Source organism: Pristis pectinata, chromosome 22 (genome assembly GCF_009764475.1).
Source record: "Pristis pectinata isolate sPriPec2 chromosome 22, sPriPec2.1.pri, whole genome shotgun sequence".
Classification (NCBI taxonomy): domain Eukaryota; kingdom Metazoa; phylum Chordata; class Chondrichthyes; order Rhinopristiformes; family Pristidae; genus Pristis; species Pristis pectinata.
Window position 1 is genome coordinate 25,166,035 of NC_067426.1, and position 27,452 is coordinate 25,193,486.

Genomic DNA, 27,452 nt, shown 5'->3' on the forward strand with positions numbered 1-27,452 from the left:
GCTCAAATTCAGTTCCCAATTTCATCATGAAACAATGGAAAGGATTCAAGCAGAAACCGAAAGATATAAATGAAAATCTTTCAAAGAACCAGAGAAGATATTTATATGCAAATTAGCAACCTAAACACTGAATGTAATCAATAAATCATCTTTGAATTTTATACAAAAATCACCCAGAATACAAATTCTGTATTTCATTGAGTTTTCATAGCTGCAGTCCACAACAGAAGAGAACATGTGGATGTTCATGCAACTCCACACAGATACAGTGCAAAAGCAGCTAAAGGACAAGATGCAATTGAAATCACAGTGGGCTGAGAAAATTGCTTTGTCCCCTCTGGAACCTACAGTTGGCCATTCCAGGTTCAAGTTCTCTTCCTCTGCTAGCTTTAGGGATTTTGCTTGATTAAAGTTTTGGTCAGTCTTGGCAGGAATTCCTTTTGAGAATCAATTTGTGACAGGAAAGGGCACACAGCTCAGGACAAGTTAACACAGTGGGTGAAGCTCAAACTGAGAGCAAACCGTCTGTCACAATGACCAAATAGGAAATAGAAGAATCCATGCTGGGGACACAGCAAGGGATGTGCCTGGAATTTGAATGGCACTTCGTGGGTGGTGGACAGCAAATAATTTACCGGCTAGTAATTCAGAGGCTTTGAACTAACAATTCCCTCCATGGTGGCCAAGGAACTTAAATTTAGTCATCATCTGTAATTACAAAAAAAACTATTCACAAGTAATGATGAATGCAAAGTTACTGGATTGCTGTAAAAATCCATTTGGTTTACTGATGTCTTTTGGCATCACCCTGAACTGTTTTCCAGGTCATATCAAAGGGCACTGAGGAATCAACTACATTGGTGGGTCTGGAGTCACATAGAGGCCAACTTAGTTATACCATGACTGTAAAATCAATGGACTACCTGGCAGCGACTTGGGCATCAAATACCAACACAGCAAATTTGATCCCAGCACAGTCACTATTGCAAGTCTTCCTTACAAACATCTATGGACCAGTGTCAAAGTTGGGAGAGCTGTGCCACAGACCAGACAAGCAACAGACTGACAAAGTCTCACTTGCAAATAATGTGCTAGACTTCTCCATCACAATCCCTGGATACATCCCATCACAGCAACAGGACAAACCCACGAGCAGTGGCAATGCAGTAGGAGGGAGTAGCCCTGGGAGATCTCAAACTGAACCAAGAAGAGGGATAAACCCCTTTGACCTTATCCTCACCAATCTACCTCTGATTGGTGCACCATTCTATGATTATATTGGTAGACGCGACCACTGCTCCATCCTTGTGAGGACACACTTCATCATATTGTGTGGCACCACAATAGTGCTAAACTGGACATCCATGAGGCACATCAGCACCAGCAGAAATGTGCACCTCCATAATCTGTAATGTTATGGCCCTAGGACATCCCTTGTTCTGCCATTTCTATCAATCCTGGGTTTAAGAAGGAAATCAGGAGGGGCCTCTTGGAGCACTATCAGGTATACCCAAGGATGAAGTGCCCATCTGGTGAAGCTGCAACACATGTCTGCCAAGCAGCAAAACAGTATGCGATACACAGAATTAAGCAATCTCATAATCAACAGATCTGGCCAAAGTTCTGCAATCCTGCTGCATCTAGTCATGTACGGTTGTGGACAATTGAACAACTGACAGGACTGGAAGGTCTGCAAAATTGGTGGGGTCATTGGATAGCAATGAGTGGGCCCTGGGCAGGCCTGGCACTGGCGAGCCCTCAGCATCTCTGGGTCCATTCAAAGTCAGGTCTGTCTACCCAGCGCCCACCCAACATCTGTCCTGGGCCCTCCCAATGCCAGGTATCAGATTTTGGAGCCTATCTGATGCAGGGACGCTCTAAGCGGGGACCTGAGTGACCCTGGCATCAGAAACCAGGAACAGAATATCTGGGGACCAGAGAGATAGGAATCATGTCAGGCTCAGTCCAATCTCTGGACTTAAGTCCAAATTCAGGTCCATACCCGAGTTCAGAGATGTCAACGTGAGGGTATGGAACATACTTCAAGTAACATCAAACTCAGGTTGGAAATAAACCTGATTGAAGCAGCACATGATATCATCTGAATTCCTCAAATGAATATGATCCTTCAGTGCACAAACCAATACCCAATGTTCCTTGCTTTCTGGGTAACACAAAGACTGCTGTGATCAGCAGCTTGCCAAAAAATGCACACCCACCCCCCCCGCCCCCTGATAGCTGGAGACTAGTTCACTGATAGTAAGCAGCACAACAGTAATGCAGTCAATGAATTGGCATGTCATTGCAAACTACAAAGAGGGTTTCAAATGAATAGAGATTGAATTTAGGCTAATAATTCAGCCAGAGTCCTTGACAAAAAGAATTTTTTTATATAAGAATCACTGGATCACAGCAACATCAGACTCATCTTCCCACCTTCTAACTTTGTTCCTGAATCCATTATCTCTGGAAACACACTCAATTGCCTCAAGAGTCTACATAATACCTTCTTCAAAGGCATTTTATGATAAATTATTCTGCAACTACATTGGAGTCAAAAATGTTCACCTCACTTTTTTCCCCGTGTTTTTGAATTTTCAGTCTCTATCCTTCGGGTGTTGCATCATTCTGAATACTTTGTGATTCATTGCCATGCTCTTAAATACTTCAATTAATGACCAAACAGAAACAAGCTCAACTTAAAAAGCCTGTTCTCAAAACTCAATTCTTGAAGCCTATGAATCTTCTTTCGTAGTTTCTTATTCTCTCATGTGGTAATATCCTTCCCAGATTAGATGAGCTGATCTATTTATAATCTGTCAGAATGAATTTCTCTGACGAATGCCTCATTTAAGGCAAGAGATTGAAATCATAGCTTTCAAAGAGTGAAACATGGTAAGATCATCTTCAGATTGTTTTTCTTCTGCTTCATTCCGGAAATTTATTTGGGGACTTCCCAGCATCACTTGTGTATCTAGTATTACCTCTGTTTCAAGCATTCACCAAATTACATCATTCCCCTTGTAAGGTTCCTTTTGGAGCATTATGAGAGAAATCTGATCATGTCCCTGGGACCAACCATAGTTGGGATAACTAGGCTTTCATTCAGCAATGTGGACTTAGACCCCACTAATGTAAGTACCAGATTAACCTTTTATACTTTCCCCATCATCCAATTACTTCCAAAGCAGTAGCAAGATCCCAGCTACTTTATCCCATAAACCAACATTAACTCTCCCAGATCCTGCCTTCACCATCCCAAGCGCCTTCCTGACCAATCATTCCAGTCCACCAAAGAAGGTTAATCACTAACCTTCCCGCTATGGATTCTTCAATTCATCGGGACCCCAACAACCCTACATATTGGTATCTTTCCTGCTTCCTGAAAGTGACCCAGACCTTAATCCCAACCACTGCTCTGCTCCACTACCCAGACAAGCTCAGGCCTGGCCCTTTCCACCCACCAATCTTTTATCATGGTGGGTCCATGACTTGAAACAACGTTTGATGTTCTGTCGCAACAATCATACAGTTTCAGAAATGAATATGGTTACATTGTGCCTTAAATCAAACTGCTCACCTACCTTGATAGACAAAGTGAAACCCTTTAGCAGTGGCATGACTCTTGGCACTGAACTTCATCAGCACTTGATTGGAGGTGGCCAGGGGCAATGATTCCCCTGTAATAAAAGAGGAAAGAATTTGAAAAGTACAACGGTCAACACAGTTGGAGTGATTCCTGACACACGAGCAAACAGCATTCATCGAACCAACATATAGTTCTGCTTTCCTGCTGTTTCAACCAGTTTTGCGTAATATTAGTTTGAGGAAGAGATAAAAAGTAATTGGATGGAAAAGCAATCTTTATTACCAAATGTTCTGTCAATTTTTATAATAAGCTACAGAGGAGATGTAGCTTGGTCATAACAGTTAAACCACATAATGCTAAACATCAAACAGTAAGGTAAATGTTGGCAATTTCCTACTTAGAACCCAGTTTGTTTCTCACATTCAAGTGATTAGTAAATTCTAAAGGCATTCTCTCATTAATGTCAAAGGTCAATCAGATTGCTGAACATTCCCCGAAATAAAATGTGTAAGACGTAAAGGTTAGAAGAGGTGAAACAATCAGTAGTTCCACATTTTTTTTACATTCACATACAATTAGGGAGTGGCAAGCTCTATTAGCTTTTTGAAAGTTATATCTGCCAACTGCTGGTTTGGATTGCCTCACGCAAACTGTGTCTGGCATTCTGAAGCTAGAGGATTTCTAATTGTTCACCTTCGTTGGTGGATGTAGGTTCAGCTCATTTCTGGGATTGCATAAGCATCCTCCACAGTCCCTGAGTTGTGTAAAATTCCTTTGTTCATTAAATGTCATCATCTGCTATAACTTGCCATGACAGCTTCGCTAGTCTTACAGCAATTAAATCTGGTATATGAAAACATTAAAGCTGGTTCTTGACCTGCATCCTTTCAACTTTATTAGATCTTACGTTCATTTTTTCCTTCCATTTACCATTACTAACTTGCTTGATGCAGGCAATTTCTTTTTGAGAGCATTACAGGCAGCCTGGAAATTCAATTTATATCTTTTTTTAGCCACTCAGTTCACTCTGATTGACTACCTGATTAGCAAACAGAGTTAACACTGTTCCCAACACTGCTGTGCGGCACAGTGGTGCACTAATAGAGATGCTGCCCACAGAGCCAGAGACTCATGTTCAACCCTGACCTTGGGTACTGCCTATGTGGAGCTTGCATGTTCTCCCTGTGGCCGTGTTAGTTTCCTCCGTGTGCTACATTTTCCTCTCAGATCCCAAAGATGTGCAGGTTGGTTGGTTAATTGGCCACTGTAAATTGTTCTTAGTGAGTAGAGAGTGGAGGAATCTTGGAGGAGTTGATGAGAATACAGACCATTCCCAGCTTATAAATGTGTGACTTATGGACACCCTACATACAAGCAAGATCTCCTAATATTAAATTCAAAACTCCAATGTACGTAGTTTCTTCTCTCTCTCTCCACTGTTGGTAATTCTTTTTTCTTATCAGTCTTGTGTGCTTTTGATGCCATTCATTACAACACTGTGGAGGCATGGTTACCATTAATGTAGGATTAATGTAGGATTAGTGGAAATGGATGGTTGATGGTCGGCATGGACTCAGTCGGCTGAAGAGCCTGTTTCTGTGACTTTATGACTGTAATCTTTGACGCTCCAAGGACAGGAGAGAATGATCAGTGCAAGTGAAATCAGCAGAACTTCACGTCTGAATGCTACCGATGTTATTGTGAAATCAGACGCAATTAACATTGGCTACCCATTGGCCAGAAACACCAATCACTTCACCTCGCCTGACCTTTTCATTTCACACATGTTATTTTGGGGATTGTTCAGAAATGTAATTACCCTCTGACACTCATATGAGAATTGTTCTGGAATTTATTAATTTTTGAGTGACAAGTATATTTTTGCAAATGCTTTGGGAATTTGCATTCATCAAGATGAAGGATGTTATCGCAATTGAATTGAACTTTTTATAGATTTTATACAAAACTTGGCAGCTTCTACTTCCAGGACAGTAGCACTGCACTGGCTCAGAGAGATGTTAATGTTCTGATTGTAAGGATAAAGGCATTTTACAACTGTAAGTAAGTGCTTCCAATGTTATTTGAGAAAATGGAAATAATGCATCAATTATTCGTTGAGGTGGACTTGCCAACCATTAATATGTGTGTCTGCTTGCCAGCATTTCACATAAAACTTCAGCTTTCTTCCACTGGGATTTGATGTCAGCTTCAAGCAATGAGATTATTTGATAGCAGAACCAAAGTCTGACACCACGTTAGTTGAAAGGCAGAATTTGAATCAATCAAATGGCATTTTCTCCCCTTGTTTCTTTTGTGCACACAATGAGGCAGGAAAATTTTTAAATGAACAGCATCTTAAATTCTTCAAAAGCACTTCCTATCTTACAAGATTTCTTTGCCTGTTGCTGCAAAATAAGATTAATGAAAGTTCATTAACTGGCCTGTTTTGATAATTCTGGTCACCACCTTTGTTGAATTATTACAGTCTTGAAATAAACTAACCTGTAGAATTGGAATAATGAGCATTTAATGAAAGAATACACATACAGAGTCAGATAAAGAAATACTCTGTGGTTTAAAATACCAATATCAAATCAGATGATCAAATATTCTGGGTTGGGGAGACATGGGTCACAGAGAGTGAATCTCAGCACACACTTTGCTCTTCAGTCACTTCTAACTCTTCTTTCTAACTATATTAACAGTCAGCTTTTTGGGGCTGTGTCAACCATAAAATCTGAACTTTTGCTTGTTTGCAAAGTTAGTTTTAATATGGAGAATACAAACAGATGAGCCAGACCCACCAAGCCAAAGTGATTCACACAGATGTTTCTAGAATGAGATCAGTTGAAACTGACCTACTCATGCATATCATTGAACTTTTGCAAAAATATTCATCCTGGCTGAGCTGATCATTGAACTGCTTTCTGTAGTTCAGTACACTGATTATTATCTTTGCAAAATGATTTTATGATCAAATATTTCATCCATTGTTGGCTGACAGAATTTAGTAGCTTCCCACCATTTCAGTGGCACTGCTCATTCAAGGCAAGAATTTCAACAAAGGTGCCAGTATTTGTGTCCTTTAGCAGAAAATCTACCCTTGTTGGTTGCCCTGAATGGAAATATTGTCCACAAAATAAGTCACTGGATGGGCCATCTAAATCTTAGATCCACCTGGCTAGTTAGAAAGAGCAGGAGGAAACTCTTACAGTTCAAGCATTATGCCTATGTAAGGAACTGAGTGGCACAAAGGAACTGAGCACGCTTTCTTAGAAATCCATTCCTGATAAATTTCTAGCAACTTTCTCTTCTCTTCAGGAGGTCTGATGCAGAGCTCTATAGATGCAATGGGATTAAAGACTAGCCTTAATTAGTGGCTAGCATGTGTTTTGACCTTTTAGTCCAGCTGTCCATAAACATGGGTTCATTGCAGAAAACCATCTATTTGTTTCCTTTAGCTGAACACACTTGTACAACAGAGGCTGGGTTACATCATATTGTTGGGACAGAGTCAATTGAATTTATTTTGATCCTCCCTGTTTATACCCAAGTTGAAAGTGTTTAAGGGTTAATTGGATCCCTGAAGGGAAGAAAATATTCCATTATTCAGAGCTAATAGTCTTCATCATGGTAACAGTAACAGCTTTTTTCTTATAGAATATCTTTAACCACTGCAAGGGAAATTATCAACGAATATTTGATAATTTGCTGAGGTGTGTTGTAGAACACAGGGACCTCCGAGTACAAGTACATATGTGAAGAAGGCTTTTGGCATGCTGGCCTTCATCAGTTAGACTATAGTGTACAGATGTTGGTATGTTATGTTGCAGTTGTATAAGATATTGCTGAGGCAGTACTTGGAGTATTGTGTTCAGTTTCTGTCATCCTGCTATAGGAAAATCCCATGTGGACCGAAGGGCCTGTTTTGTACTGTATGGTTAAGTTGGGAAGAGTGAAGTAAATATTTACAAGGATGTTGCCAGGACTCAAAGGACTAGGTTATGGGGAATGGTTGGGCAGGCTTTATTCCTTGGAGAGTAGGAGACTGAGGGATGATGTTATAGAGATGAAGATGATCATGAGGTGCAGTCTTTTTCCCAGGGCTGGGGAACCAACAACTAGAGGGCAAATGTTTAAGGTGAGAGGGGAAAGATCTAATAGGAAATTGAGGGGCAACTTTTTCACACAGAGAGTATTACATATATGGAACGAGCTGCCAGAGAAAGTAGTTGAGGCATGTACAATAACAACATTTAAAAGCCATTTGGACTTGGAATGGAAAGATTTAGAGGAATATAGGTCAAATCTGGGCAAATGGGACTAGCTCAGATGGGCATCTTGGTTGGCATGGACAAGTTGGGCCAAAAGGCCAGCTTCCGCACTGTATTACTCTATGACTCTCTGACACAGATGGATGGAGTCAAATATGTGCAGGTGGCTCCATACCATCCAACCTCAAATGGTTCTTGGAAGAAAGAACTTTTAAAACCGTGAAAGAGGAACGAAAAAGATGATATATTGAAATTGAGATGAAAACACAGCATTCCTATTTGACTAATGGATACACTACTCTCAATTATTGGACAGCGTCCTGCTGAGACAACTGATGGAGCAGATTACTTTGGATTTGGTGCAGCCGGAGCTTAGCACTACTGTGTTCCCCCAAGTGAAGCAAAACTAACAACATGATGCCAGAACTCGTGATCACCATTTTGAAGTTAATGAGCATGTGGTGGAGCTTTCTGTTCAAACCAACATAGTGGATGAGGACACACCTCAAGGTAAGATGCTACTATTTACCACTGATGTTCCAACACAACCTGAGCCATTTCAGTCTCAGTAGGTGAGACAACTGCCACATAGATTGAATTTATAAACAGGGAAATGATTGTTTTACAGTATTGTTGTTAACTCAGGACTCGTTTTGACTGTGTAATATGTATGCATCATTTCAAAGGAGAGTTTATTAAAATAGAGGTGATAACATAGAGGCATTTAAGAAAAAGAATTTCAAAATTGAGGCATTGCTGAATGATAATCACTAATAGAGAATGAGTGCAGTGAATGGAGAGGAGGAGTTTGGACACAGAGAGAAACATTTAAATGAGAGGTTTATGAAGATTGGAGGATGGGATGATGACAAGGAGAGCATTGGAACAGTCAGGCTACAAATTCGCAGAGATAGAAACGGGCGCCTGCAGGGACTGATTCAACTGAAGGTTTCTTCAGGAGTCAACTGCAATACCAAGGGTATGATGATCAGGTTTAAACTCAAATCACTTCCCTGGAATTTTATGACAAGAACTGAAGGCTCTTTATTCTTTCCAATTTTTGATTTCAATTTCTGTGGTGATCTTCTGTCTAATGAACACTAGAATTTCAACAAGTCATCTGACAATTCAGTGAGAGTGGAAAAATAGTCACAAAAATCTCATCAGAATTATCGATTTCAAAATTAATTTCAGCACAGTTACATATGATATACCCAAGCACTTTATGAAAGTCAGTGTGAATCCTTTAACTGACAGCATTAATCTATGATTATTTGATTGAGCATTCAGATCTTAAGTAGAGATGATCAGGTCTCTAGTTCTGATTAAAGCTAAGGTTCCTTTGTGTCAGGTTACAAGGGCTGTTGCAAGAGCATTCAGCTCTGCAGGCTACGATACTGCAGACAGAAAATGTAAAGGTACGTCAGCTTCAGAAATCTACAACATTCAAATCAAAAGAAAGCTCTAATAAAAATTCTGACTCACAAAGGACATAGCATTTGATTCATGGATTTGCTAACTTTAGAACTATTGCATATCCTGATGGAGTCAATGACATCTGTTGCTCCTGGAATGCACGTTCTGTTTGAACTAACACAATTCCTTCAAGTAACTGGCTTACAATATGTTTTTTAATACCCCTTTATATTGTATTTTCTTCTGGTTTGTCTGTGCTGCCGTTTAGATTTGGAATGTATGCTTCAGCAAGATTTTTTTCCAGGCAGTTTTTCAAAAGTCACATCACAATTGTTGCTACAGAAGTTGTCCAATGTCGGGAGAGGCTTGTACAAGCCCACAGTGCAGTTGGGCTCAGATTTCTATTAACATTCATCAGCAGCAGCATTTGGCCCTGGAATAAAAATATCTAACAAGGTTTGCATACTCTAGTTCTCCAGTCGACTGTATTATGTTCATATCAGAGCTATCTCACATCTAACACCTTTCATGCTCAAAGCTGCTGCTAATAAATGCATGTGTAATACTTGTGACCACTCAACCCTTCATTCTTGTTTTGCAAGCCAAGTTATTGCACCTTTAAGTAAATCACGAGCAATTCCCTCCAATGACTTTAATCTTCCACATTGGCACACGATGATTAACATAATGCCCCTTTGGAGGACTGGACACAAGGGATGATGACTTTTATGAAGTTATTTCAATTGTACTGATATAATTCTCAAGTTAATAACATTGAAAAATGTCAGCCAGTGGACTTAATAGCACAATCCTAGTGTTCTGATAACCATCTCAATGACTTCGACTTATTCACTATTTGTGGTGTTACTTAAAGCTTTTTTTTTATATATGGGATAGCATAATTTTTACAGTGCCCTTTAATACAACTTCTCATGGTACATTTATTATCAGCTGCACAAAAATCCAATTTAGATAGATCTTCAACCTACTCAGAAGTACTGTACTGCCATTCTATTTAAATAAAGATCCACAGATAACAGTATTTACAATTATATAGAAACCATTGGTGTATTTTTGAGAGCCATAGGAGCTTCACTCATGCCATTGGATCCACATTAGTCACAGTCCACCTGTCCACATGCTAGCCCCACAGTCGCACTCACTATTTATAGATGCGCAGCTTCTATTGCTCTTCTCATACAAAGTGGAAGAGTTACAAGCAGTGACTGCACCAAAGGTGGCTGAAAGTCCTGCCCTGACAGCCTACTTATAAACTCATGCTATAAAGATGGCCTTTTTCATTGTTTTCCAATATCTCTGGTGATGAGAGACATTTAGAAAGAGTTAAAAATATTAAAACAATAATGCCAGATCTGAGATCTTGATCTTCATATACCTTTACCTCAATTGACCAAAGGCTGTGCTTATGGGAAGTGGATTACACGTCTGGTGTTTCACCCTGAGCCTTTACTGTCAAAGGGCAGGATGGTGAAGCTGGGGCAGGTTGATAGAAGACCTTTGTCCTGCAGGTGTTAACTGCAAGGCCCATCCTCTCTTTTCTTCAGTGACTGAGTTGATGATGGCTTACAGCTTGGTCTCCAAGCATGCATAAAAACAAGTATTGTCTGTATACTGCAGCCTGACTACCAAGGTTAGGGTGGCTTAATTCTGGAGTGCAATCACTACAGGTAAACTGCTGGCTAACTATCAGCATGATTCACCATGTTATTTACAAAGCACCATTCACATTGCACAAATACTGCATAATATAAAACACAATGCTCCAATATTGGCCTTGCCACTCACACTGCACTGATATTTCCTCAATAACTCATTTGTAAACATTTCATTCCACTGGTCATATCACAGTGTTGTTATAATCCATGTTAAACTCTTCAAGCAATGTGGTGTAGGATAGATTACAATTGATGACTAGGAAGGATTTGGTTCATACATGTGATATTATGTCCTATAGTTCTGAGGTACCTGTGTGGGAGCCAGAGAGTGAGCTGAGGAGCCTTGAATGTTGGGTTGGCCCATCATGAACTTCCACCACATCATTCAGTGCCGTTTGAAAATATGTAAATTGACCAAATACCACTGTATGGAGGAGAAATAAAATATATAATTAATTTAAAATGAACACTGAAAATTAATTAGCATTGCTTTGTTTTACTTCCAATCACACAATTAGGCTTCTTAATGTTATATTATAATCAGACTGATTTAGAAATAGATCCACCATCAAAAGTTCAAATGGAAAAATGTCTCGTGACTTTGAGGTCTGTGCAAGGACTGAGAAAAGAAGAATGTTGTGGTCTGAAATACAAAATCTTTAGGATTAGAATATGTTACTGATCCACTGATGAGTCTTTTATAACTGCAAATTAATTTGATAATTAATCACCATAAGGGAAAAAGGACATGAAAATACTTGCTTTGCAACCATAAAAAAACTGAACTACTGGACTAAAAATATATCCTTTGAACAATTTATTGATCACATAGAATTGGAAATATGAAATCAAAATGTATTCTGACATATATGACCAGAAGTCAATTGTGGCAAGTACTGTTGTTTCAATCAGACAGAGTTCCATACCGTAGTCTTTAGACACAATAATGGAATATAAACAAGTCTGTCCACCAGTGTAGTTCTTCGGGTAGTTTGGAGACAAAATTACACCTTCTGATCCGATGTATTGACCTCCACATGGTGCTGAAAAATAAAGCATAAAACAGAAATGTAATGCAACAATCATTCTGTCTGACAAAGGGCAGGAGAGCTCCTGTTTGATTGGCAGCACACAATGAATCTAGTACATCCTAATACCTGCTTAAATTTAACTACTATCTGATAGTCAGTGAACATTCGTACTTTCAATGGGTAGCTCGCTGTCTCATTATGTTGTTTCCTGGGTTGCCACACCTCAGACACATCATCGTAATTTCTCAGCAAAAAAAATTCCTACTATTCTTTCTAAGATCATCACATCCTTGCCCAATGTGACTACTGCCCAATCAACCCCTTTGAGTCCATTTGACCTCCAAGTGTTTCCCAGAGAGCTTCAACAAGCATCAGTAATCAGTAAATGATTGCATGTGATCACTTTGATGCATAAAAGGTGGTAATTTCAACCCAAACATGTCTTACTTATTTCAGAAGTATACTGCATTCATAAACATATATACAGGAAATGTTATCAGTACTTGCCTTTCTCTTTATTATTTGTTGCAGCAAATCAATACCAAACATGTTTTAAAAAAGGACTTCAGCTACAACTTCCCTCTTATGTAGCAGTGTCTCACTCAACCCTACAATTTTCTCCAGAGGCCCCACAAACATCTCAGCTTCTTGTATAATCATAGGCATGAAAAAATATTCATTCACTCTCAAAACTTTGACAAGAAAAGGCTTAATGAAAAATTCACTCGCTTGTCTCAAGTCTGATACACCCATTCCTCCCACCACTGTTTATCATAGTGCATGAGTCAGGAGATAGTAAATGGAGAAAATTTATTCTGCCAGGGGATAAAGCTATTGTGTTAATTTCTTAAAATATTAGCACAATATTCTTCTGTTTCCCATTTTAGGAAAGGTGTTAAGTTGTTTGATTTGATGCTAAAGCAGCAGACAGAACAATGACATGTGAAATGTTAAAGCATTTTCCCCAAATTATTGTCATCAGTCGTTGTCTGTCACAATTTTTCAAATGTGTCAAATTAATTATGCAACTTAATTCTCAATTAAGTTAACACACATTAGTGGATTACAAAGTCAACCAGATTCTTTACAAAGCACATTTAATAACATTATCAAATAATGGTTTTGAACATTGTCACCACTGTGCTTACTCGTCAGGTTCACATTTTTCAGAAGCAGATCTTCCAGCAGCAAACTGATCACTGAAGCTTGCTCTGACCTAATTGGTGAGCCCAATGCAGTCTGACACCTCCTAACCTTACATGACGAACCCGACCACTGAAATGTTAATGATAACCAGCTGAGATATCTCCAGGCTGAATTGGCTATCAAAGAAAATACATTGAAAAACTGTTAAGCATGCTTAAGAAGTAAAAGGAAGATTGGGTAAAAAAGAGAGATTGGGTAGTATTGATGTTCAAAGGGAATTGGGTGTGCTTGAACACAAGTATTGAAGGCCAATATCCACATTGAGCAAGTGATGAGCAGAGACTTTATGATGAAATATTTTGATTTCAGAAGGGAAGCCTTAATGCAATGTATTGGACCTACGTGAGGCCACACCGGGAGTACTGTGCATAGCTTCGATCTCTTCAGTTACAGCAGCATGTCATAGTGCGAGTGGCACAAACAATTTACTGGACTGTTTCCTGCAGTAGCGGGTTTGCTGTTACAGGAGAGACTGAGGAGGGTGGGACTGTATTCTGAAGAGATTTGAAGGATGAGAATAAATCTCATTGAAACATATCAAATCCTTTAAAAAGCTTAAGTTGCAAGGTGGGGTTTTTCCTTGATTGCAGAGGCTTGGGGCAGGGGCAACACTTTGAGAATGAGGGTTAGGCTGTTTGGGACTGAGATGAGGAAAAATTTCTTCACTCAGAGTGTGATGAAACTTTGGAATTATCCACTCCAAAGGGATGTAAAAGTTCAATCATTGTGTTCATTCAGATTGGATTTCTGGATATTCAGTGAATCAAGAAATATGGGAATAGTACTGGAATCTGGAACTGAGGTAGAAAATGTTGAATGGTTTAGGGCTTAAATGGCTGCATTACCTACTCCTGCTCTTATTTCTTATTTTTAAAAATTAAAGCACTCAAAACACCAGAAAATATATAAAATCAATTAAATACAGCTAATCCAATTAATGAAAAAGCATTCTAATTACTGGTGACTTTATTACCTCCCTTGCTTCCCATCATCTCCTTTGAAATGAATGGAGTTGGCAAACTTCTGTACATATATATAACTGTGAGACTCAGTTTGCAAGAAAAAAATACCGAACAGAAATTACAGCAAAATTGAAACAAAAGGCAAATGATTCAAAGCAGAGGTTTGTAACACATGAACATTAAACCTCCTGCTAAGGAAAAGGAAAACACAATGAAGCCTGGCATCCTAACCAAAAACTGGAAGTTCATTGAAATGAAGTCATACTTTCCAAAGCAATTAGTAAGCCTCAGATGGACGACAATGCCATGATACTTAATACTGTGGAGACAAACATACCGAGAGACTTAATCAATCTGATAATGTTTATATTTTATGATCTGATGAGGAACAGCACAGGGGTAGTGGGGATGGCCGGGAGACTAGAGGAGGTCAGAGCATCCTCACCACTCAATAATCAATGCACATTAAGGGTAAACCTGTATGTGTAATGTATTGTGATGCACATGTCCTTTCAAAAACAGTCAAGTTTAAATTCTTATCCACATCCCTACTGAAGCGCTGAGAAAATAGTCTGATGGTTGATTGCAGTTTGTATCAGATCCTTTGAGTGATTTGAATGTCTGTTTTATTGACTCTTACTGGCTGCACTTTTGGAATTATTTCCTATTTCCTCAAAGGAAATGCTGATAGGTGGGTTTCCAGGTTTTTTTTGCCCCAGGGCGTACTGTCATCTTTCTCATGCCTAAAATTGTGTTCCACCTGATCAATCTTGCTTACATAATACAAAATAGTTTGTGATTTTTGGCTGTTATCCAAAATGATATTTGAGCATGTTTTTAGCTTCTAAACTTTGCAGCCGAGAAACACCATGATTGCACATCATTCATGAATTAATTCAGCCTGGTTCTCTGATGAGGCACAGATCTGTGGATAAGATTTTGTGTTCATCAAATGGCAGGAATGGCTGAGTCGATCCTCTGCCTGAAATAGATCCAATATGTTATCACACCTTAAACTTGAGCAAATTCTTGCAACATCTCATATTCCATCACTGATATGGTGAAGACAAAATTATAGCCCAAGTTTATTCTGTGAATCTTACAATAAGGTTCATGTACCAAATAATTTCATTGAAAAAGGGGATGGGGAATGCACATTCAAGTGAAGTAAACAGCTTAGCTCTGACGAATTTCCACTGTGCCTTCCAGTCCATGATGAGGGCGGTTGGACAAACTCAAGTTGTTTTCTCTGGAGCAGCAGAGGCTGAGGGGAGACCTGATAGAAATTTATAAGATTATAAGAGGCATAGAGAGAGTGGACCGCCAGTATCTTTCTCCCAGGGTCGAAATGTCTAATACTAGAGGGCAAGCATTTAAGGTAAGAGGGGGTAAGTTCAAAGGAAATGTTTGTTTTACACAGAGAGTGGTGGGTGCCTGGAATGCGCTGCCTGGGGTGGTGGTGGAGGCAGATATAATGGAGGTGTTTAAGAAGCTCTTAGGTAGGCACATGAATATGCAGAGAATGAAAGGAATAGGAATAGCTTAGTTAGGCAGAAGGGATTAGTTTAGTTATGCATTTAATTATTTGTTTAATTAGTTCAGCACAACAAGGTGGGCTGAAGGGACTGTTTCTGTGCTGTATTGTTCCTTGTTCCATGTAATATCTATTAATGTCTTGAAATAAATGAGCTGTCCATTTTTATAGGCACTTCATGGTCATTGCTACATTGACATGGTCAAAATATATTATTAAATTAAATAGTGGAGGTGAAGAGGCCAGAGGACTGAAGTATTGACATTTTTTGTTATGCGAAGGACATGGAGGTTACTGCAAAAAAGGTTACATTGTATTCAAATATAACTGGACTTGACTTTTCTGTTTGAGTGATTGTTACCTGAACAAGATGGAACAGGCTTATTCCAGGAAGGTTTCCCATCTCCTCCCATGATGCAGGTCAGAGTCGAATAACCAACTATCTCATAGCCACTGTCACAGTAAAAGGTCACTGTAGATCCAAGCTTGAGGTCTGTACCCACTCTTGTGCCATTCTTGATTGTTCCAGGATCGAAGCAAGATTCTCTGGGGTTCTCTTTAAGAACAAAATAATCACAAATCACTTTACTGTTTACCCCTTTGCCAATTTGAATGATAACAAATTCTGAAAAGATTATGTAGAACATGTAATTGCAATGACAAAAGCAATTTTTGTGGTATTATACCACCTACAACTGTAGGAAAGTACAGCACAATTTCCTCCATATTCTGAATAGTGAGAAAGTCAAGCTCACTAAAACACCTTTATGTCAGATACAGAGGAACAGAGGACAGGGCTCATGAGAGAGGAAAGAAGAATCAGAGAAAAAGCAGCAAAAGAAATACTTGCATTTATATTTATATTGTTTCTATATTAATACTGTTCAAGACTTCAGGATGTCTCAAGCACTTTATAGAATGCAAAATATGTTTTTGAATTGGAGCCACAACTGTGTATAAATAATAAATGTACAGATAATATAGATTCACCAATTCAAATCTTGTTTTTATTATCAACCAATTATCTTGGACTTCACTTCTAAATTCTTCCATCCTTCTCTCGTTAATCACCTGTGCTTTCAGTCTTCTTACTCTGACCCTTTGAGCATCTCCATTTACTGCTCCACAATTATTGGTAGAGCCTTCATGTGATCAAAACCTACTCCCTGGGACAGTTCGATTAAACCACTCCATTCTGGCACTTCTCTTCCCATCTGTATATGAAAACTTCCCCAAAACACCATCTATAAATTCGCAGATGACACCACTGTTGTTGGTAAAATCTCAGATGGCGACGAGGAGGCATATAGCTGAGATAGATCAGCTGGTTGAGTGGTGTCACAACAACAACCTCGCACTCAATGTCAACAAGACCAAGAAATTGATTGTGGACTTCAGGAAGGAGAAGTCAGGTGAACACACACCAGTCCTCGTTGAGGGGTCAGCGGTGGAAAGGGTGAGCAGCTTTAAGTTCCTGGGTGTGAACATCTCAGAGGATCTATCCTGGGCCAACACATTGATGCAATCATGAAGAAGGCATGCCAGTGGTTCTACTTCGGTGGGAGTTTGAGGAGATTTGGAATGTCACCAAAGACTCTTCCAAATTTCTATAGATGTACGGTGGAGAGCATTCTGACTGGTTGCATCACAGTCTGGTATAGAGGCTCCAATACACAGGATCGTAAGAGGCTGCAGAGGGTTATAGACTCAGCCAGCTCCATCATGGGCGCAACTCTCCCCACCATTGAGGACACCTTGAAAAGGCAGTGCCTCAAGAAACCAGTGTCCATCACTTAGGACCCTCACCATCTGGAACATGCCCTCTTCTTGTTACTACCAACAAGGAGGCGGTACAGGAGCCTGAAGACCCACACTCAATGATTCAAAAACAGCTTCTTCCCCTCCATGATCAGATTTCTGAACAGTCCATGAACCCATAAACAATAGCTCGTTATTCCTTTTTATGCACTATTTATTTTGTAATTTATAGTAATTTTATGTCTTTGCACTGTACTGCTACTGCAAAACAATAAATTTCACGTCACAAAAGATAGTGATAATAAACCTGATTCTGATTGTGAACCCAACATTGGGACATCTCCCCTGACACTTCTACCACCAAATGGCATGTGCTTCTCTGCTCTGAAGAATCTGGATAATTTTTCTACATTAAAAAGTTACAAAATTCTAAGTTGCTGTTGTCATTGAGGAGAAAGAAATTGAATATGGGATTGCAGAGAGTGTGACAGCTGATGTGTCACTGGGGATATTTCCCATTAATTTCTGTCTTTATTTTGTATCATTTAAGTGCTGTCAGAAATTTCAACTGTCAGTCATTCTCACCTTTCTGGAAAAAAACTTTTAAATAATGAAGAGTAAATAGAAATTGGGAAGGAAGATTGATGTACATCTCAGTCTTTATTTCTGGTTGATTTGTGAAAGGGATTCTGGCAAATAGATTTGTCCCCTTGTAGGATTTCTGACAATGAAGCTCTTAAGATAATCTCATGGTGAGAGTTTTGAAAAAAAGACTTGGCATTTATACTGATGAGATCCTAGTTTGGAAACTGAACACCCTTCAAAACTGGGTGTGCTTCTGACAATATCCCAGAATCTGTTAAATTGCTTTATTGTTTTTTTTAAAAAATGTTCTGCCCACAAATATATTTCTGCACTCTGTAATGTCCTTAGCATCAAAATGGTGTATTTTATGAAGCAGGCTAAGTTGGGACTGGACATGAGGCTTACAGATAAGTATGGGGGAGGGCTGTAAGTGGTAGGCTGCAACTCTAAATGGTCAATGTGAATTTAGCCAGTTAGGTCAGAAATTAGTGTCCTTGCTTTTACTTCAAAGTCTTTTTTTCAGAAATGCTGAAGTGTGAATTAACAGAATTTAAATTATATGGAGCTAAATATGAATAACAATTCATTTCTGTGTTGATTTACTTGTAAAAATTGTGTATAATTCATGTTTAATTTATGTTTTTTCTTGTGACTGCTGTTTATATGATGCTATGTGCCTGTGATGCCACTGCAAGTAAGTTTTTCCATTGCAACTGAGCATGCATGTACTTGTACATATGACAATAGACTTGACTTTTGACTTTGACTAACAAAAGACCTCAATTGTTTCAGCAATGTCCCAGATATCTATTCTGCCACAACATTACTTAATGACCGAGCCATTTTATATCTGGAACACTGGATGTTCAGAGTTGAACCAAGAGCTCAAACGCGCAGCTGCAATACGTTGGAGGTTCAAGCCATCAGGAGCATTTCCTTAATGTGACTGTCATTTCATTTAATTAGATAATGAATGAAAAATAGGAAACTGAATCTTTAAGAATGCCCTCTGCAAAACTCTTGAGGTGCACCGCAGTCTAAGCTTGTTACTTTGTTTAATTGTTTCAGCAGTCCAACTATCATTAAATACTATTGTATATTCATGATTCCTGAGTTCCAACACAAGTACTTAGGTACTTGAGCTGAAATCTTTTTTATATGTGTAACTCTGCTTTCCAACAAACTCATTTTCTCAGTTGCTTATTGTAAGTGAGTAATACATCCAACCAAAACTGTTTACTATTAGTAATGCAGGAATACTTCAGGTTATATTTGGAAACATACAAACACTCTGTGTTTACTTACTGAAATGACTCTAGACCTTGAGGTGCTAATTATCAACCTGTTACACAGAGAGGATTGTTACAAAAGGGAAAGTGTGGGATGGAAATCAGAGTTGTGCTGCTCTTGAGGATGAAGCACAGTGAGTTGAACGAGCCAACCCAAAGGGAGGGATGGAAAATTACCCACTTTGTTGGAGGTACTGTCATTGTTCGCATTGTCTGTTCAATAACTTTATATAATATTGAGGAGTCAGAGAACACTTCTGAAATGAATTAGGACAGCAAAGAACGAAATCGATGCTTCTATCAGAAATATTAAATTAACTGGATGTTAATTATTTGCTAAAACTGCAGATATCCCCTGTCTCATTCAACCTGAAATTTACTGGAGGGATTTATGATAAAAGCGTAATTTTCTCACTGGATGCTGAGAATAAGAAAATTGCTCCCAACATACTTACCTTTGACTTCTTACTGAGATTTCTATACTACTGTATCGTGACATTGGGATGAAGCAGAATACACCAAATTTGACTTTACTGAAAATATTATTTTGTCATTATTGACAATTCTGAGTACAAAAAACTGGAAAACCTTGCATCTGGCATAATTCGGGACTTCTCCACATAGGATAACAACAGAAAATGTTGGACATGTTCAGCAGGTCAGAGTTAATGCTTAGTTTTGACCTTCTATCATTCTGACAAAAGGTTAGCAGCCCAAAACACTGTGTATGCTCCGCTCTCCTGGCCTGCCATGTACCTCAGCATTTCCTGATTTTGTTTCAGATTTTCAGCAGCTGCTGAATTTTACTTTCGTATGAGGGTGGAGACATTGCCAAACACTCCAGAAGTAAGAATCGCTTGTCTCTTTGGAACCAGATTGCAATACAAAAAATGAATCCCAACATGCAGTGACTTCAAGCTAGCTGGTTCAAATCTCATCCTTCTTTCGTTTTATTATTTCCTCCAACTCATTCCTTCGTTCTCATTCTCCTTCCATCCCCCTCTTTATTCAAAGCCAAAAAAATTAGTAGTTACCAAGATTAAAAAATAAAGATACCACTTATCTGAAGGCAGAGATCATTTGTGCAACATCAGCAGGGACAATTTTGGGATAGCTAATGCGAGCATGAATAGAATGATAATTCTGCTAAATTGCTTTACTGTTTGTAAACAAAAAAAAGCTCTGCCCACAATAGACTTCTGCACATTAGAATGATGTCCTTTGCATCAGGACGCTGTATTTCAAGAGAACCTTTAGTACTCATTGCTGTGGCACTTATTTGCATGACAATTAAATACAGCATGGCTCAGAGCAATTTTGACAACATCCCCTATAGTCCCAATGACAACCACTTCCATTTATCTCTGCATCATCCTCACATCAGAGAAACAAAAAGAGTTGCATTTATTTAGAGCTTTCAGATAACCTCGGGACATCTCAAAGGTCTTTTCAGTCAATGAAGTGATTTTTGAAGTGCATTTAGTTTTATAATATGGAAACGTGGAAACAAATTTGTGCAAATCAAATTCCATAAAAAAGCAGAGTGATAATGATAAATCATTTTATTGAGGTTAGTTGAAGCATTAATTTAGCCAAGATACCAAAGACAGCATCCTGTTGTTCTTCAAAGTCGCAACATGAAATAATTTACCTCCACCTGAGATGGCAGTCAGGGCTCAGGTTGCAAGATGACACATCTAGTACCACACAACTCCACTATCCTGGGTTAGCAGACTGGACTTCTGTGTTCAAGTCCCCAGAGTGGAACTGGAGTATGAAAGAGTGAGACTTGAACCCCATGGCTTTTTAACGCAAAGACTAGATTACTGCCACTGAGCCATGGCTAATACTAGTCAGGGGAAACCTTTGCCTGAGTCACATTCATGTTCATTTAACTACATGTGTTATATCCACATCAGTTCAGCTGCACCATTTATGATATCAGTTCCAATGGCTGATTCAGACATAACTCAGCAGATCCTATGTTAGGTGGGATATTGGCACATGGATAGCTGATGCCCACCAGAAATGGCAAATCACTGACACCAATCAGCATAAAACTATCATCTTGGAGCTGGCTAAATCCCTCTCCTAACGTACAATCAACTGTGCCCCCACCTACAACACTCCTCCCCCCATCACCCTCCTCTTGAGTCACCCAATCGGATCATTGACTTTCAGGTTAGTTGTGCATTGCTTTCCCTCGGCTGACATCATGAAGCAACAAATTGTTGTTTCTTTCTGGCATTCATTAAAAGAGATGAGATGCACAGGGAGCAGTGCCATTAAAGCTCGGGGTCTCTGGTCTCAGGGCTACAGCACAAACCTGTTGCTCCCAGACCTGGGTTCACTGATGGGCATACTCTTTAGAAATACTGTGCAACTCAGAAAGCGAACAAGAGGCAACACCGAGCAGGAGAAGGTATTAGAAGATGAAGAAGGAGATATGGGATCAGGGGTTCAAGTCTCACTCTTTCATACTCCAGTTCCACTCTGGGGACTTGAACATAAAAGTCCAGTCTGATAACCCAGAATAGTGGAGTTGTATTGTACTAGATGTATCATCTTTCAGCCTGAGCCCAAGGTTTTCAGGATGAGGCGATATTTGGCCAAGGAGCAATGAGGGTCATAGATTCATATAGCAATTCTCCGAATTGAACTTCAGTGAGAAGCCATGTATGAGACACACTTGTACAATGAATTCTTCCATCCTGCTACAGTCACTTATTCTTTGAGATGTTGAAAGGATTTAAGTACCATAGGATAGCTTTAACTGGTGCTAACCATTTATAAATTGGAGGTGTTGCTGACACCTCCAGCCAATCATCACAGTCCATTACAATCATGTTAATAAGCTGGCAGGATAAAGTTTGTGTGATACTTGAATCAGTTACAACAGATGTGCATTAACCCTGAATAACAATTGACTTTCCCGTCTCTTAGTTTTGTTTCTGCTTTATCCCATAGGTATCATTTGGTTTACATGTCAAATTAATTTCTCTTTCAATGAGCTTAGTCTCACTGACAGTTAGCTGGGGGATCCAAAGACGACAGTGGTTAGCTACAGTTTGCAGGTCAGTGTGTTCCACCTTTCTGAACTTGTATATAGTGGGACTTAAGTGTGGAGCACACTGGAGGTCAGTTGGCAGTGAGCTGACCTCACACTCTGTTCCCAAAATGACCACTGTATCCAGGGACAATTCTATAACAAACTGTGCTGAAGAGGCCCATAATACTTTGCAGCTGATCCCTCATCTTTACACCAGTCATGACTCACATAATTTAGCAGAGCCTCATTCATTTCAGTGGAATTACCTCCCTTCACTAAAAGGGTGCTTTAATTAAAAAATAATATACATAAGATGAATGTGGTTTTAAATGTATTTATTTCTTTTTATATATTTTTAAAACTTTTAATTATTTAAGTGTTGTACAATTGTCTCCAAAATATGCCTGATCATCGGAGATACTTAGAAACATTAGAAGGGGTCTCAGCTTGTTCCATCTGCAGCCGAGTTGCCACTCACTGATCTCTCTCAGAATGACCACAGGAGTGAGGCAGCGATATGTCGGGAAGCCCATGGCCATCACAAGAGAGGTGAATGCAAGGTGCAGGGTGCATCCAGCGTGATCTGGTCCAATGTTCTTTGCGCCACTGCCTTCAGAAAGGCAAACATACAATTCGTAAAAGCTCTTGACTCCACTGATCCAGCAATTTGAAGCAAAACTCATGGACTAGGATGGTATAAATGGGCCAATCCCACTTCTGAAACATTCTTATTGAAACAGGGGCATCACAGCTTAGAATTCTATTGCTGCATTGTGTCCCTTTTTCCCCCTTTCCTTGTAGTCAGAGGCATTACATCAGGTGGGCGCTTTACAGATTGAAAGCCATTGCAGCAGTTTAAGAAAAGGATTAGTGATTTGACGGAGAGGGTTTAGTTTCCTCAGTGACAGTGGCTATTATCACTCCTCAGCCAAGAGAGCAGCAGAACAATCTGCTCTCAATAAATATTAAGCAGTTGTCTAGTGTCACTTACCTTTTCTTTCCTCATCCACCCTGTCCACCAGGTTCTGCCATCCAATACCTGCTCAATGACCTCCCTAACTTTATTCGCAGACATACCAGGCAGCTCTTTTTCTGGGAATATATCAGAAGCATTCTCCACCAATGCTTTTTTTTCAAGAGCTAATTAACCAACAGTATTCATACCCCAGAACAATCAATTTTTCTTTTCAAAATGTACACACAATTTAAAGAAAATAATGAATTCAAGTGTGTACATGTATTTTTGCATGCAGGTTGCATTCATCTGGATTGTCCATTAACACTCTCTCTTGGGTTTTTGGTGCAAGTAGTACTTTCTTTTAAATATTTCTTACATAATTATCTGCTTGAAGGAAAATGAATTACCCATATATTCAAGGACAAATCCCATCATGCTGACAGAGGCATCACTCCGAAAGGCCAGAAAGAGGTTGTTGCTGCTGCTCTCTATTCTGTCAGGCACCTGCAAGCCTTGGAAGCTACCGATCAGTGGACTGAGAGCATCTGGTCCATCATAGATATGAAGGAAGTCATAGCCTGGTTCCACACTGAAGCTGAAAGAGGAGGGATAGGATTCAATATAATGTTCAAAACTTCATCAAGCACAACTGGGATTTTGTTTTTGAAGTGTGTTTCATGACCCAATTTTTATTTTACAAAAGCAGTAGATGTCTCAGATGCCATAAGCACACACCTTGATCAATTGTCAGAATTACCATGAATAAGACCCTTCTATTTCTTGGAATGAACTGAATTTAAATCTTTGTCTTTATTAATTTTTGCACTCACCATGGTTAGACTTTCTTCCCTCCAATGCAACAAAACCTAGCCGTTTTGTACTGTCATTCTGACTAAAGATATAAAAGAGGGTGTTGGGGTTGGGAGGAATAGATGGGAAAGTCACATTTGCTAAGTATTTTTTTCATGATGAGGGAGACTCTGATTCTTTTTTGACAATCAGTGGCACAATCCAAAATCCTCCCCACTTTTGGAGCAACACCAGGGTCTGGAGTGCCGGCAAGACTTGGAGTGTCATGAATATTATGGGTTGAACATGGCATTCCTGAAGTGGATTATTTAAATCATGGTTATCTGATATTAATGTCTGTGTTTCCTCTTTAAAAGAATTAGTGCAAACTTGATGGACTGAATCACTTCCTTCTGTGCTGTATTATTCGATGATTTGATAAAGTTTTCAAGGGACACTGACCACTAAGTTGCAGAGCCCACTTTCCACTGTAATTGCAGTACAGTGGGACCCCTGAACTGCCACACAGTGAGGGAGGGTGAAAGGAGACACAGAAAGCACAGATGAATGGAAGTAAAGTTAAGGAGAAGAAACTGAAAAGGTTAGGAAGTGGGATACAAATAGGAATGAGAAAGAGTACAGAAGAGTGAGAGAGAGCGAGAGAGAAAACAGAAAAGTGAAGAAAGAAGGTGGAAATTTTCTTTTACCCACATCTTTTGTGAAAAGTATGGGAGCAACTGGGTATATTCAAAGTTTTCAAACTAAAGCCGAGAACCTTTGCTTTTCATGTTCACTGTCACTGAGAATTGAGTGTGAATTGAGCTTATACAGGAAACATCTATAAATTATAACATCCTGAATTTTTAAAAATTTGTTGGGGGAATAACTTTCTCCTAGAACTTCTTCACTATCTCTCAGTAAGCATCTTTCTGTGTTCGTTGAGCAAAGTAGATAACAAGGAATAATTGGAAAGGAGCCATTCAACGTGAAAATCTCTGTCTGGAATCAAAGATTTTTGCAGGACCTTTCACTTCAGTTGAAATCCTGTTTTCAACCCTCAAAGAATTACAGGATGTGAAGTATGCAAATAGGCTAGAATTTCAGGTTATTTTATTCAATTCCAATTATTTGCAGGAAAAAAAGGTAAAATATTTTTCATTTTGCCCAGGTCTGACAAGGCAGTAATAACTGGTGTCATGCAATACTGTTCAAGTCAACAGAGCACAGTTGTTTAGCAAGGTTTCAGCAGGAGATAATGCATGTGGCATCTACATCATTCCAGGATGCAACCTCCTGTCGAGGAAAGGTCACAGTGCCATCCTCCAACTGCCTATGGAACCATTACTCTGGCATTTCCTAATTAGCATTTTGCAAAACCAGCATGATAGGAGTGTAATCATTTGAAATAGAACGACAGTTTTGTATTTCTGAGAAATATTTTAACATGTGCAATTTACACTTTTACATTTGCATTCAATATGATTTTAAAAAACGGATATTACATATGTCATTCAGCAGATCATAGAGTTAGTCATTTTTAACCTTTAAAATTGATTGTGTACACAGTGGGAAAGAAATCTGCCCTCCAATGTATGTGCTAAATGAATGGTAGGGTCATGCACTTGATTTGAACTGATGCATGTACATTGAACTCTGCATCTGAAATCTGATTTGCGTAACTTGAACAGAACAGACAAAACACTACACTGGCACTTCGAGCCCCTGATCCAAATTGCATCATGCATTTCCTACGATGAATTGTCCACTTCAATCTCCCTTATGTGTGTTCAGTGCCCAGTATAACTTAGAAAAATAAATAATGGTGGACTGTCTAATATTTAGAAGAATTTCATCTTGTGCATTTGTCACAAGTCTTATGTTTCACAGTTAATAGAGATTATAGAGAAGTAGGAAGTTCTTTGGTTCATTGTACCCACGCAGCTCTTCGGAAAAGGAATGGCTTGGTCTTCATTTTCCTGTAAATTCCTCAACCTCAAACAGTCGTCCAATTCTCTTTTAATTACCTCACGTTGATGCAAAACTTACCTCTGAAATGTCAGGGCAATAACATAATCAGGTGAAACTGTCACTTTCCAATCACACTCCTTGCCGTGAGGATAGGGCTCGGGATAAAAGGGAGATAAGATAATTCCTGTGGGCCCAGTCAGATTCCCTCCGCAAGGAGCTGGGAAAATGAGAAGAAGTTATGAATTAGATTGTCCTTAACTTAGTAAATAAGAAAGTAAAAGAATAAAATCAATCTCTTGTGTTAAAAGTAAAACACTTCAAGTAATGATTCACCCCCATCTTTCATGTCAGATTGCTCCCTCTCTTAGAGCAGATCAATATACAGGCAGTTAGATCAGTAGCTGACAAGGCCTTTGCCAGGATTATTTTCCCTGCTTCTTTTCCTTGGGAACTCTCCTCTCAACATTTCTCAAAGACAGAGTCCCTTAGCTTGGTGCAATTAATTCCACAGGCACTAATTGCCTTCAGCACCTTGCAGGTGTGTGTGTGTGTGTGTGTGTGTGTGTGTGTGTGTGTGTGTGTGTGTGTGTGTGTGTGTGTGTGTGTGTGTGTGTGTGTGTGTGTTACTTACTCTGCGACAAGCATGGACAGCACACTCTATTGTTCAGGGCATCTAGCAGTTAAAAAAAACACTGGGAGCATTATCTTTAAAACTAGGGCCCACAAAAGCCTATTGAAGACTGCTTCCCAAAACTGTTTAGAATTTCCAGTATGTCAATTCTAGTGATGTTTTCCACCAGCTCCTCTAGGTGCCAGCCTCAAAAAAAAAGCCCCACTCTTTGGAGTTCTGGGTCACCTACCTGACTTGGACCCAATTTCTGCAGGCCATTTTGTCTCACAGGTACACTTTAACCTATCTTGCTCACTAGTTTATAAAGACTTGTCAAATGCGAACAAGTGAGGTTTCCCTTTGACAACATGCACCGGCAGGGAGCAGTCCCTTGCAAGTAATGGTAGGAATTGCCATAAACAGCAGATGCCCACCACAACTGGTGTGTCACACTGGCCTCCCAACAGAGTTAGTGCTGGATCAGTGAAGACTATTATGGACTTTTAGAACCTTAGATTTAATGACGTCTTTTGGATCTCTCTTCCTATCTCTCTCTGTCTCTCCCCCCTCTCTCAATCACAGCCTTTCAAGAAGACTTACATTGCATGATGTTACAAATGCATTTTCCATAGTTCACAGGTTCTAAAATAATGCTCCTGCTGCAAATCTCAGCAGTCAGCTCAATAGCTGTCTGCTCTGTGTTGGTATATTTCAGACACAGCCATGCTGTTACATGAAGACATTAGCACTGGCTTTGT

General features: G+C 39.3%; 1 protein-coding gene across 1 annotated transcript in view; it reads right to left on the minus strand.

Annotated features, from left to right (window-relative positions):
* LOC127581617 (CUB and sushi domain-containing protein 1-like) overlaps positions 1 to 27,452 on the minus strand; it is a 1,418,367-nt gene that overhangs the window by 190,041 nt on the left and 1,200,874 nt on the right. The window contains 6 exon segments of the mRNA XM_052036133.1: positions 3,585 to 3,680; positions 11,266 to 11,379; positions 11,882 to 11,998; positions 16,050 to 16,244; positions 23,735 to 23,922; positions 26,163 to 26,301. Of these exon segments, the coding sequence (XP_051892093.1) occupies positions 3,585 to 3,680; positions 11,266 to 11,379; positions 11,882 to 11,998; positions 16,050 to 16,244; positions 23,735 to 23,922; positions 26,163 to 26,301 (849 nt within the window).